The following is a 14588-nucleotide window of genomic DNA, read 5'->3' as shown; positions in this document are numbered from 1 at the left end:
ATTTAGTTTAGCCCTTTAATTTAACAGATTTCAATACCTTTTCCATATAAAAAGGAATACAAGAGAAATATGAATTTTTTAAATTGCTGAAAGAAGTTGATTCGATAATATGGCCAGTTGTGTTGTTCCTGTACCTTTTCAACTATGGTGTTACAAACTTCCTTTGTTTAACCTTGAAAATAAAATTCAACTTTAGACTACTAAATTTAGTTGTTACTCTAGTTTTAAAAATTATGTAGAGCATTCCTAAATAAGATTTTGTCACACTGTTTTACAATGTTCGCTGTTTTTTCTTCTGATGTCCAGTTGACGTTCTAAGGCAATATGGCTGAAATGCTGTTTTCCCCCTTGTAGTTCGTTGTCAGAATATTTCAAGGAGGGAAGAAATGCTGACTATATGGGACTATCTGTACTACTAATTCTTGTATTCTATGTTGTGTAGGCTATCAAGTACTAGCTCCCACTGCCTATTACGATCAGACTGGTGCCTTAGTAGTAGGCCCTGGAGCGAGAACTGGCCTTGGAGCACCAGTCAGATTGGTGGCCTCAACTCCTGTTATAATCAGTTCTGCAGCAGCACAAGCAGGTAAGTATTTGATCCTGCATGGAGGTTTCTTCCACTTTTGTATTGAATCTTAACAGTAATGTTGGTTGATTAGTATTTGATGTTGTTGATGTGTTCTGTATGCATCTGTGAAGTTTTCTAGTTGTGAAGAATATGCCATACATACTCCCTTTCTTATTCTGTCGCCTCCCTTTCTCTGAGAGACACTGCTGTTTCTCAGAGATGTAGTTTGCCTTTTTTAAATTCAAATTTACAGTCCTCTCCCCATACATATACAGGCATGTTTCTACAAATGTTGTTGCTTGACAGATACGAACATTTCCCCCTTTCCTCTCCCCATGCATATAACATGCACTTCTCATCAATCCCCTAAATGGTGTCCTCTAGGAAGCATCATTTCATTGCTTCGGCCTGGCAGAAGATGGAGTGCTCTGGGGCCTTGCTGTGCTTTTCTCCTGAAAGTATTTTCTCCTGAAAAGTGTGGCAAGGAAAAAAATACAGAATGGACAGCAGAAGAGGAGAATTAGTTATATCAAAAGTCTCCAGTTTTCTTTTTTTATCAGTGATAGGGTCTGGTACTACTTTACTGAACCGTTGTATTTATTGCATTTGTTAAATTAAAATCCAAAATACTAACACCAGATTAATTACATTAATCTCTATGCAGAACTCGCTTTCGACATTAGTAGCTGAAGATGTCTTTGAATGACTCTTAGCTGCAACTCTGCTATTGTGACTTTGGATATAAAAGTACAGTTCAGTAAACAGTAATGTCTTATATGTTTACACTGAAAATTCCCTCAATTACATTAACAATTCTAACAGCCTTGATTAGCCTACAACATATGCTGTCTTCATTTTTTTTTCCTCGAGTAATTAAGATTGTGTAATACTATAAAGTCTCTTTTAGTCCTTTAATATGTGAATTTCTGCTTGTTTAAGAGGGCTTCAAGAAAATACGATTTAGATCTGAATAGTCCATTTTCAGTCCGAAATGTTTGAGAGAGTAATTATGATTGAAAACATGTGTTTTACAGCTGCAGCTGCTTCAGCTGGAGGAACAGCAAACAATCTCGCGGGAGCCACGAACGGTCTATTTCGGCCCCTTGGTGCCCAGCCACAACAACAGCAACAGCAAACAAATAGTAGCCTACAATCCAATTCATTTTATGGCAGTAACTCTTTGACCAATAACTCCCAGAGCAGTTCCCTTTTTTCACATGGTCCTGGCCAACCAGGAAGCACATCTCTTGGCTTTGGAAGTAGCAGCTCTTTAGGAGCAGCTATCGGCTCTGCACTTGGTGGATTTGGCTCATCAGGTAGGTTATTAATATAGTGAGGAAATTCTGTGAGACTTTTGTGTTAAGCAAAAAAATGTATCTGTATCCAGACATATTATATACACATACATTTCTAAAAAGAATGCAAAAATAGGTTATTCAAGTTTAAAACAAATTATAGGGGAGGAAAAAGGGTTTTTTCAAATCCACTTGGGCTCTGTATACAAGATGCAATTTTGAAGAATATCCTGTAGTCATAGATATCTCCAAAATACTTTTCCATATTGAGCACTGTACTCTGCCCCAGAAGTTTGTTACTGGTTTTAGTAAGCTGCTTTTATTTTCAAGGAAGTCTTCACTCTGTGTTTAAAGTAACAATTGATGACTTTTGAGATATGAATTCTTTTGTTGTGATTTTCATGTCAGGAAAATTCCTAATTTTTAAAAAATAGCATATGACTTTCTAAATTTGATCTAATATTGAAGTGTTTGTTTCCATAACATTTTTAATAGGATTTATAAAACAGAAAGACTTAATACCCAAGAATAGCCCTTGTTAACTTCAGTAGGTTTAATCTTAGATACAGTTAAGCATAAATAGTTCTGTGCAAGTTTGGGGCCTTAAATTATTTCAACAGATGCTCCTGAATATTATCAACCTGTCTGTAGTTTAAAAAAAAAAACACAAACCAAACAATGTTGCCATCATGTTTCTGCTCTATAGCACAAATTTCTTATTACAGTTTTTAAACATGCAAGGTAGGTTTTTTCCCAGAGATTTTTCTCAGTGTTTTCATAAAATAATCTGAAAATTTATTTACTTTAACAAAACTAATGCTAGGAAATCCAGAATCAAGTTTTACGCTGATCCTCTCTAATGCCTGATTTTATACTCAGTCATGTAGAGTTTCTTAATTTTCCATAATACCACAGCAGGTAAATCTTATTTACAAAGTAATTGGGCTATCCAAGTGCTGTATTTTGTAATATAATTTGTCCTGAGCTACTTGTAGGATTTCAGTGAATTCTTAGCAGCTGTGTTTCGCTGTAGGTACAGTTTTGTTTCTTTAATAGATAGTGATCATAAGTATATCTGCATATTTAATGCAGTGCACCCATTTTAAGTCTCTAGATAGAATAGTTTTAAGTCATAAAAGTCTTTAATCAGCATTATCACAAGGACCTCCACAGAATACAAATTTTAGTTGTGTATCTACTTAAGAAGAATCAGCATAGTTTTCTGGCACAGATTAAGCCTTTTTCTTGTAGCAAAGGTCAGTTCCAGAGCTTTGTCCAAAGCCTTCAGCATAGACAGCTTATGCTGAAATTTTGCAGCAGTATCCTAGGTGATTTAATTAGCATGGTAGTTTCCACAGGGAAGCAGGAAGCCTATGGTTTTGCAGTTTGAGAAGTGCTGATGAAAGGTGCTGTCTAAACCTGAAATATTTTTAGTAGTATTATTGGAATAAAAGTGTATTGAAAGTGCCCGTCTGCCAAGTATAAATTGTACTTGCCATAATAGCCACTTAAAAAATGCTTCCTGATCACTTTTTTAAAAGTTCCTGAGCTGTATGTATATATGAATTGAATTACACAGATGAGTATTTACACAAATGGTCTTAATGCACATTGAGGCAAATTAAAAACAAGTTTAATTTTTTATTTGCCTAAGTTTCAGCTTCTTTGTAACTCCCCTCAGTGTGTTGTAAAGGTTGAATTTCAGTTAAAATATAGCCATGAAGACTGACAGATGGCAATACAGATCTTGCCCTTATGTTTTCAGTTGTTGCAGGGGAAAAAAATAGCTCTGCAAAAAATGCAAAGATGAGCATGTTCTAGCTGAATGACTGAACAATGAAGTAAAGAAACAGGAAGAGGCAAGCATACCATATAAATGGCTGTATGTACTTTACAGTCTCTGCTCTTGTATTATAAAGTTATTCATGCTCCATTTTAAAGGTTTAGGTACACAGTAAGTTACTGCAGCTTAACAGGTAACTAAGAGTTAGATCAACTCTGGCAGCTTCCCAGATGCCTACTTCTGGCTTGTAACAAGGGTAAAGTAATTGCATTAGCCTAGACAGTGGTGAAGAGGGGTAAGCTAATTCAAATTATCTTCTGGTTTTTGTGAGCTTTGCTTGTGTGTGTGTGAAAATGCAGCTCAGCTGGTTCATGGTAACTTGTTAAGCTGCAGTAATTTAGCTGAGTAAGAAACCCTGATAGAAAACTAAAGTTTGCTTAGCTTTTTTCATAGTTGGAAAAATAACAATCCATCACGTAGCATTGTATTAACATTCATATGGTTCACCAGCTGAGCCAGAACCTATAGAGCTAGTCTCAAATCTTGAGACTTCTTTCAACTGTTGCCTTAATTTGCTCTTCTGATTTCTTATTCTCAATTTTCTTGCCTAGTTAGTCCAGTATCTTTTCCTTCTGGCTTCTCCTGTAGTATGTCTTCCTTCCCAGTTTCCAAGCAACATTTATCTCCCGCCTCCCCCTCCCAAATATGTTTCTGTTTCTGCTTGTACTGTGTGATGTTCCCATCATCAGCTTACTATTCCAGTCTCTTTGCCCCACAGTTACATACACCTTCTACAGCCTAACTTTTCTTCAGATCTGCTTTCTTTTCATCCTCAGTCCCACTGGTTTTGAAAGTGCTTCCAGTTTTCTTGCAGTCTCCTTGTTGGCTCCTTTGTCTGACCTTTTCTCCTCCTGGTTCTGGTTTCTTTTTTTTCCTTTTTTTTTTTCTTTTTCCCTGGTCTACTTCTTGTGTGTGGCTTTTGTCTTCTCTGCATCTGAAGTAGAAAACTTCCTTTCCACGCTGCTTGATGGGCCTTCCGAACACAAGGTGGAATCTTGGACAGCAGTTTCAGAGTCCATCTTTGGCATGGCACACAGAAGCCTAGAAGTTCAATTGCAGGGAAAACCTTTATCAGCCATCTCATATGTGCCGTATATGGACAGGAGTTTAAGTTTTCAGCTATGAGTCTGTAGCAGATCTGTGCTGAACTTGTATGAACTGTGATTTTGCTAAGATTTTTAGCTCAAGCAAAGAGAGCATGAAAATAAAGGTCTCCTGTTGCCAGCACATTGGTCTGAGGCATTAACTTCTCAAATAATAGGTAGCTGGATTATTTTGCTAAGGATAAAGCATCTTTCCTTGCCTGTTTTTCTGAAATGGCAGTGGTGTTTGGGCAGAACTTCTTTGAAAAATTTGGTCCGAGCAGGTACCTGCCATGAAAAGTATTAGCCAAGTTGCTAATGTTAGGAGAAAACAAATTAGTGTCTTAAAATCGGAAGTATCAGGCGACCTTTATATTGCGCCATGCTGCCAGCTTTAGTAGGAAAGTACCTGACAAGGGTAAAGATTATGGAAGTATAAATTCTGACCTTTTCCTTTTTCAGTTGAAGTAGAAATCAATTTTCCAAATTCAGCTTAAGAAGCACCTTTGTTATCAAAATATCCATAATCATGGTTTTGTTCATGAGTATAATAATGTTCCAGTGTTTAAAATACGCACTCTAGTTTAATATTTCACTAGTATGCAACAGATACTAGAATTTAACATTTCTAAAAACTTTTTATTGTTCTCCTAATTTATCCTAGACTGTTCATCGCCCTGCTGAATGATGCTGTGCAGGATAACCGTCCTTCACTAATACACTGTTATCCAAAGCTTCTAGTCTAATTTGACTTTCACAAATACTGGTAGCAGTAAAATTACATTTTTAGTTTCTCATCTTAATTTTCCTATCTCTGCTCTGCTTCTCATCTTCTTCTTAGCCTATTCCTCCTTTCTAATATCTTTTCAAAACACTTCTTTGAGAACCATGATTCTCGTAGGGAATTTTAAGTAGTCATTTTTTTTCCTGCAGGTGAGGGGCTCACAAACAAGAGGAAGTTCAGAAACAGCTGAACAGCAACATAGATTATTTTCTGAACCCTTAAACAACAGCAACCAATTGTCTCTAGCCTTTTTCCTGAAATCAAGTATCGCTGTCTGACTAATAATTTATGGTGGAAAAAATTTTATCAGAGTTTAGTGGAAATATTTTTAGAATCATTTATTCTGTAAAGTGACAGTGTAATCTGATCTCATAAATTCCATATTTGTCCCAAAGCCTGAAGCCAGGCAGTTAAAACAGAGTACTGCAATATTACTGTGAGAAGTCTAGAATGAAATGTTGAAAGACATGGGCATTGTTGAAATTACTTATCAGTGGTATGTTTATACCCACTTAGATTTACTTAAAAGCATGTGTGGTTATCACAGTAATTGTCTTTGTCGTAACGATTGCTGTAATTATTGTGATCGCATCTGTTATTGCCCAGCTGTAGTTGGGGATAGGTTTTATTCAGTTGACACTGTGTAATTAGGGTCTTTTTATTTCTTCTTCAGTTGGCAGTTCTGCAAGTAGTAGTGCCACAAGGAGAGATTCTCTATCTACTAGCTCTGACTTGTACAAAAGATCTAGTAGCAGCCTAGCACCCATAGGGCAGCCATTTTACAATAGTCTGGGATTTTCCTCCTCTCCAAGTCCAATAGGCATGCCTCTGCCAAGCCAAACGCCAGGACATTCACTTACGCCACCGCCATCACTTTCATCACATGGATCCTCATCCAGTTTGCATTTAGGTAAAAAAAACAAAAACAAAAAACCAAAAAAACACTTTTTGTTTGTATGTGTGTATGTATTTCTATGTGTAAAATATATGTTGCATAAGAGATGTCACATTACCTTTGCTGTTAAACAGTTTTGTAATGAAGAGGGGCCATTCCTGAAAGGTGAAGAGCACGCTCAAATGCTCATTGATTTGACAGTGGAGGGCACTCAGCTTTTTGCAGTATCGGGCCAACAACTGATTTTTCTTCCCTTGCAGAAGCCCAATAGAGAGAGCCCAGTAAGACTTATTTGTCCTCTTTGTATTATGTTTCTACAGTATGACAAGCAAAGGTGCACTATTTTTGTTTCTACTTCAGTGTATTACCACTTTAAGGACATTTTAAGATGATATTGTGTTTAACAGTGAAGTGAATTTCACTACTGCCCCTTGTCATGATAAAGTAGAAAAGTGAGCAAAGCTCTCAATGTAAAATGTATTGAAAGGTGATTTTTGAATCAGTGAGCTTACTATCTTATGGCCCAGATGCTTTGCCAGGAAGACAATAGTTTATCACCAGGCTGGTGGAAAAAAAGAAAATGCATTTGTGAAAGAAGTAGCAAAGGCTTTGTCAGTGGTGGCTCTCTGTTACCAGATGTATTTTTTTAAGGAACAATGATAGTAACCTTTCAGAAAATTTTTGAGTAGATGACATTGTTACCAGATGTATTTTTTTAAGGAACAATGATAGTAACCTTTTAGAAAATTTTTGAGCTATTTAGATGACATGGTAGCTCAACCTTTTTTAAAAAAAATTAAAATAAAATTTAAAAATCTAAAGAAACCCCACCACAGCCTACAGTGTATTTAGAAGATAATTCCTCTAACCTGAGCTTACTTGATAAACTTGCCCTTTTTTCACTGCAAATATTTGTGATCGTTTAATTTGCACGCTAAAATCATACCATGAAACTGGGTGTAATTTGAAGATTGAGTTGCCTGTTGCTCCAGTAACTATTCAGTGCACAGTTTTGTGCATGTAATAGGCAACCTAATCCCCTGTATTTCTGTTAGTGCAAATAAAATGGGGAAAAAATTAAAAGTGCCTACCAAAATACACTTTAAGTGAGAAATGTGTGAGTGATTTGTATAACAAGGTTAAAAGTAATTTAAATATATTACATTTACAGTTCAGTATCCCCTTCACAGTTAAGTGCTGAATACCCGAAGTAAAACTGGGCAAGGGGATGTTTCAGCACATTTTATTTTTTTTACTTACCTTTTTTCCTTTTTCAGGTCTACAAAGTGCACCTTTGGGCTGAGACCAAGCATGGAAAGTTTCAGCCCAAATGGAGGCTTTTGAGAAAGTTCTGAACATCTGACAATGGGGTTATCATGGAAATCTTTTTCTTTCTTTCTTTTCAAAGTACTCTCACAATAGTTTTCATATTACTGAAAACTATACTTAAACCAAATTTTGGAAGGCATTATCTAAAATGCAAAACATTTAAAGTTTTATGTTGTTTCACATTGGGTAAATGTTAAAAGACTTTTTTCAGTTCTGAGAAAATAAGCTGCGATTAGTATAGAGGATTACCTCTATCAGCAGAAATCATTAAATACTGGTTTTAATCCATTTTGGACTGTTTGGCAGTGTGAACTAAGCATAATAGTTTGTTAAAATCATGTACTAGATCACTGTGTAAAGGCCAGAATGTACAGTTGTACTCTGAAAATTGACACAACCTTGTTGACTCCCATGTGTACTGCCTTTTCATCTTCCAAATGAAGTGGACCTTGATTACGGGTAAACTTTTTGCTACCTTACCAAATCAATCTGAAATTTGGAAATTGAGGTCTTCTGGATTTTTGCTTTCACAAGAATGCAGGTTGTGGTGGTTTTTTTTTTTTTTCAGCATTTCCTGCACTCTGCCCTGTATCATACCTTTGCACAGTTACATCCAAGGTGCACCATCGCAAAAAAAGACTATTTTTGCAGTTAATTGTCTGTCCTGTTAAATTTATTCCGGTGTGTTCATCAACCACTCTTGGAAGCATTTGTTTTGTTCTCACATATAAAAAATAAAAAGGCAAAGCTTTCTCTCCAAATAAGAAGTTATACCTGAAATCAAACAGGGAATATATTTTAAGAAGGGTATGATTATCACATAGTCACTTTTCAGAGTAGAACAACATTCTAAGTTCATGTCTGCATGCAGTTTCCATTGGTATTCTGATAATGCCTGTCAAATGCAGCTCTCCCTCCACCTTCAAAACTTGTTGTCCTGCCTGCTTATACCAACAGGTTCAGCTAAGTTTAACTCCTGTTTTAAAATGGGCATCAAACTCGGTTGCTCCTGCTTCAGCCACCAAAATACTAGAGCACAATACTGGGAAAGGGTGCATGGTTTTATAACCCCTTTGTCAGACACTGCTGCAATTTGTAGCTTAAAAGACCAGTTTCCCTTTTACAAGAAATTCATGATACTTTACTGTGTTTATCTCTTCTCACCAACTCTTATCCAACATCCTAAAATAGGAATGTGCTAATTACTTCGTTCTAGTGTCAGTTTTCCTGTATTTGGAGGGATTTGTCAGTTGTCTGTAACTGCTTCTTTACTGTAATCAGTTGGAGCAGTAAGGTCATGAATTTGAACTACCCTTTCACTCCCAGGGACAAAAAAAACTGCAAGAGGAACTTTTTCCTATGTTATTAAAAAATCCTTTTAGATTGGTAGTGCTTACTCTGATGGTACCCTGCAGCATTTTAAGGGTTTGGTGTAGAGTAGGATTTTTAAAATCTGGGCTTTTGGAGGTAATTACTTTCTGTGCATTGCAAGCCAAGCTTGTTAGTAGTTTAGTTTGTTGTTTTATCTTCAGAAGTGGTCATTCTGGGTAAGAGTAAAGGCCCCTTGGCAAGACAGTATGGGGAACTTTGCATTGCCTCTGCTGTGTACCTACTCTGTAGGGCTTCGGTAAACCAGGCATAATAAGCACTTGCTTATTTGATTCATAAAATATATATACATATATATGCATATATGTGTAATTCTGTTTTCCATATGAAGATGACATTTTTAGCTGAGGATGAGGTGAAGCTACTTTTTTACAGATGAACAAATACTTTGTAGAAATCAAGTTTAAGGTGTTTATATATTCGTACGTATTTTACTAGAAAATAATATTGCTGACTGATTTAAACAACAGTTACTGTGCAGTGAATCCGTTTTATGTCTTGGTTAGAAACGATTGAAGAAATACTTTGGTAATAAGTACTAACAGACTAATGCTATCAAAAGAAATGTGCCTAGATCTAGTTTTTAATATTTTTTTCATGTTCTCCTTTACATTAAATATGCTATCCATGTTAAAGAGTTAGTAATTTAATACGCTTTGTGTCCTTGAAGCTTAGTAAGGCTCTGTTTTAAGTGGTGTATATCCCCTTTATACCTCTGTGCCTCTTCTTCCCTATGGACTAGCCACAGGGATTTAGGTCCAATTAAACTGTAAAACAACTTAATATTATTCATTGCATCACAGATCTTTGTTTTGCGAGATCAGAAGTGATAGCTAAGTGATTATCTGAAGAATGAACTGCACACTTTATTCCCCAATGGTTTGTAATTGTGTTGCTATACTGATCCCTGATAAGTCTCTTAAAATTTCAGTGTTTGCAGAAATGTTTCGACTAGGTGCTTTATTCAGTAGGGTATGTTCCCCAAATAATTTATAAGACCTAGGCTGTTACCTTTCTAGTTTGGAATCAGATTCTGTGAAACAAGTGTCCCGAGTTCTGGAAAAGCATGGGGATGCGGTAGGCTAACCAGGAGGATTTGGATAACTAGAATTCAGATTTCAGTTTTCCACTTCTAAACTGTTCACACTCAAAGTTTTCAGGAAGGAGACCAGGTGTCCTTAATGTCCGCGCTAATGCTTTGGTGGTTTTGGACTGAGAAAGTAATGAGTACAATATTTAAGAAAATAGTCCATTGTATACAAGAGTATATCTGCATAAAATAAGTACTTATGACAATATGCTTTTATTTGGGGGGTTTTACTATTTTTCAGATCTGCAAAGTTGCCACTGAGCTATAACACTGCTGCTGTAATAAAAGGTTACATGAGAAGAAAAGCTAATTACCTATTAAATTACTGGTTTTTATTATAATAGCATCCAGGGGTTTTATAAGGTTAAGCTTTCTGTGTGCTTTTGATGTATGACAGGTTCTTCTAGGCACAGTGGATATGTTTTCAGCCTTCCTGTATTATGAACCTGCTTAATGTGATTGTCTTAAGTAGTTTCACAGGCTAGACAGGAGTCTCACAGTTGCAGCATAGTTGTCTTACAAGTCTTAAAAACAGATCGTTCCCAAATTAGACTGAAGAAAGGCTTGATAATCCTGAGTGTGAAATGTATTGTATACGTGCTACACATATATAGCATATTTGTTAAAAGCTACCAAGTTTCTTAATCTCTGTTTTAATTGCTGGATAAACTGTCACATTTAATTTATACTTATATGAAGGCTCATTTAAAAAAAAGAAAAGCTGAAACAATTCCTGATTCACATGTGCAATTCCATGACTGTGTATGCAAATTAGAGCCATGCAGTTTGTGAGCATATAATCAAAACTACCCTATTAGTTTCTGGCACAGAATTGAGCATGTGATCAGTGGAGCAATAGAGAGGTTACAATAGGAAAGAGGCCTATAAGACTTCCTTTTAAACGGGCTTTGCTGCCCTCTCGTGGCATTAAATAGTGTTACTACACAGCATTTACGGGGAAGCTAGGGTTTCATTCATATACTTAAATAATGTAGATGAGAAATACCATGATTTCAGGTGCATGACTTTTTGTTCTTTAGAAGGCCATCCCTAGAAGAGATATGACTGTAGAGCATCACTCTGCATACTGCTTCACGTGCAGAATGTTGGGTTTCTTTTTTCTTTTTGTCTGTTAGTATCATGTCGCTGTCAGCTTTTTTCTGGAAATAGTGATTGTCAATGAAAACTAAAAATGATAGTTTAAAAAAAAGTACCTTTCTGGCTGTAAAGAATTAAGAGGCTTTAATTTAAAAGAAAACCTAGTGGTTTTTAAAAGGTATTGTGGGGCATAAAGTATTTACTGATTGTTTACTGATTCTTACCACTGAATTTTGAAAACTAATTGTAAAATAAATACTAATTATTTCTATTTTAGGGCGTAATCCTATACAGTGCAATAAATGTGATGATATGTCTGGCAGAGCACTAACATCTCAGATTCTAGTATTGCAATTTGACCTTTTGAAAAAGATACTTCACCATTAATACATTACCAGCCCACTGTAACACTGTTGTTGCCTGGCCTTACAAATACTTGGAACCAAAAGAAGGCTTGGCTGGGGCACTGTCAGCTGATTTCTTTTCTTTTTTTTTTTAAATTAATTTTGTAATAGAGCACCATTCAAACAGCACATACTGCAATTTGGTTTAAATTCAAATGTAGATATTTATTCTGTTGACTTTGAGAGGGCTTTCAGTTACTATGTCACTTTCTAGATAATTTGTAGGGAAACTGAAAATGCTTTCCTTTTCCAATTCATACTCAGTAATTTTAGGTTGGGGTTTTTTTAGTAGTAGAGTTGAGGTTTCTAGGTGGGAATTGTCTTTGGATATTTCTGCTTGTAGTATAGTAGCAGTATCCCTTTTAAAATCATACTGTAGTTGGGAAAGATGCTTTGTGTGCTTATTATGATAATTGCTGCTTGTTGTAAAGTGGAGGGAAGAGAGGCCTACTGGAGGAGTTCAGAGTGACATAAACTGATTAGAGAGCAATATGTGAGGAGAAATTCACAGGGCTGTGAGATGATGATAGCTGTAGGTGGAGTCACTAGCAAAAAGAAGTAGGACTAAAGATAGTAAGGCAATTCACTACTTAGAAAATAAGGAAAGACAAAGTGTAGTGAGAGTGGTGAATGTTTTCGCAGCAAGGAAAGGACTTCATGTTTCTAAAAGGAACTTCAGTTTGATATATCTTTGGGTTTTTTAGCATTAAGTAGAGCATTCTTAGTTACTTGGTTTGAAATTTGGCATACTTAGTGCTTACAAGAGGTACCAGATTGAAAGCCTGGGATGCTGAAGTCATCAAATATCCTCCAGAACAGGTACAGCATGACAAGAAGCACCATGCGTGCCTCCCCAAAAATGCCCTTTCACACTGTAAGTTGGAAAGGTACCTCAGTAGGGACTGAAGGGTAGTTCAGATTTCATGGTCTATTTTGAAACAATTGGCTACACTTTGAGACTACTAACAAGGGTGTAAGTCAGCATTACTTGTTAAGTGGAAATCTGCCCACTAAGCTAAGGCCCACCCAGTTCTAAAGTTTCTGTGAGTCTGAGTGGGTGCTCACTTTACTTGCTTCGTCATATTCTTCTAATGACATTTCTTTTCCTGGTGCCCTTCACATAAAATAAAAATGAGGAGGAGAATGGTTTTATTTATTGGAAGATAAAGCTATCTAACTCCTCCAACCATAATGAGGTAAATATAAATAACAAGACAACACTGTTGTTTTCTCTGGCTCCAGGGTGTATCCGTAGTTCTAGTGTACTTAATGTTTTGCTGTTGCTTATTTTTCTTATGGCTTTTACTGACAGAACTGCTTCCTTGTAGGAGGACTGACAAATGGTAGTGGTCGCTATATTTCTGCAGCACCTGGAGCCGAAGCAAAGTATCGCAGTGCGGCAAGTACCTCCAGTCTTTTTAGCTCCACCAGTCAGCTCTTCCCTCCTTCACGCCTTCGTTACAGTAGGTCTGATATTATGCCTTCTGGACGTAGTCGGTTGCTGGAAGATTTCAGAAACAATCGTTTCCCTAATCTTCAACTAAGAGACCTTGTTGGACATATTGTTGAATTTTCCCAAGACCAGCATGGTTCTAGGTAATTATTATAGTAAAGTTAATAACCTAATAATATTTTACTGCTTTGATAGTGTTATATTAACATCAAACATTTGAATGAGCTGCTAGTCATCTTAATATGAAGCACGCCATTAATTGGAGCACATGCTCTTACACTGACCTTTTTCTTCTCTAGGAAATTTCATTATAGAAGTAGTATAAATTTAGCTGCTTGTAGAAGTTCTCAGTGTAGAAATAGCCTCATAACTAGACTTGTAAACTCTAGTATTTAGGTATCAAAAAGGTGTTGATTAAGAAAACAAAATATCTGGAATGTAAAACCATTTTTCAGCAATACATCATCAGGTACTTAGTTATTGTTATTCTTTTCATCTTTAATCCTTTTCAAATGAAAGTTTTTAAGTATCATTTTACTAAAATGTATCCTTTTATATGCAAAGGCAGTACTTTCATTTCAATAAGTTTTATAAATGTTGAATACTTGCTTTAGAATTTTGAGGTGTCTCATTGAAACAGCGTTTGAGAGGTTTTCCTGTTGTTTATGTAAAACATAATGTACCTTTTTTTGCACTTAGATTTATACAGCAAAAGCTGGAGCGAGCTACTCCAGCTGAGCGCCAGATGGTATTTAATGAGATCCTGCAAGCAGCATATCAATTGATGACTGATGTGTTTGGAAACTATGTAATACAGAAGTTCTTTGAGGTAAGCATAACACTAAGCGTATGAACAGAAATGCGAATGAAATGCTGTAAAATCTGATTAAATTTAACTGTTTTTCTTAACATCATAGTAGAATTCTACTGGACTTTTACCACAGAACCCAAGCATATAACACCGCACATATGTTTTCTGTTCTGTATCCCCTGCTTTTTTTCGTAACAGGCAGAGTTTCTTTTTACACAAGTAGTGCATACGTTGGTGAACATTGTTGAATGTACAGGCTGCACACTCAGGCTTTGCAAGCCTTTTAGCGTAATTTATGGAGACTTTCAGCAGATGATGGGGAACAAAGATTTGAAGGATACTTTTTATTGGTTACTGCATCTTGGTGAAGAGTGTAAATAAATACCTGTGTGACCTTCATCCAGTAGTGTATACGAAGAAACTCACATAAAATGTATTGAGGCAGAAGAATTTTGAGGAAGGGATGTCATAAGATACATCTGTTACTAAAACTAGTATTTTAAACGGCTTTGGGTTTTGTTAAAAGCTATGGGGTGTAAAAAAAAAA

At 36.1% G+C, this 14588-nt stretch overlaps 1 protein-coding gene across 3 annotated transcripts in view; it reads left to right on the top strand.

Moving 5' to 3' along the window:
- PUM2 (pumilio RNA binding family member 2) overlaps nucleotides 1-14588 on the top strand; it is a 48901-nt gene that overhangs the window by 24619 nt on the left and 9694 nt on the right. For 2 of the 3 annotated variants that reach the window (XM_009280499.1, XM_019472395.1), the window contains exons 10-14: nucleotides 443-586; nucleotides 1603-1884; nucleotides 6246-6482; nucleotides 13106-13373; nucleotides 13930-14059. In XM_009280499.1, the coding sequence (XP_009278774.1) occupies nucleotides 443-586; nucleotides 1603-1884; nucleotides 6246-6482; nucleotides 13106-13373; nucleotides 13930-14059 (1061 nt within the window). The remainder of the gene's footprint in view (nucleotides 1-442; nucleotides 587-1602; nucleotides 1885-6245; nucleotides 6483-13105; nucleotides 13374-13929; nucleotides 14060-14588) is intronic. The other variant, XM_009280500.1, reaches the window with a different exon arrangement.

This window comes from Aptenodytes forsteri, unplaced genomic scaffold, assembly GCF_000699145.1.
Source record: "Aptenodytes forsteri isolate BGI_AS27 unplaced genomic scaffold, ASM69914v1 Scaffold67, whole genome shotgun sequence".
NCBI lineage: Eukaryota > Metazoa > Chordata > Aves > Sphenisciformes > Spheniscidae > Aptenodytes > Aptenodytes forsteri.
Note: the sequence above shows the minus strand (reverse complement) of the source record. Positions and strands in the feature narration are given on the sequence as shown.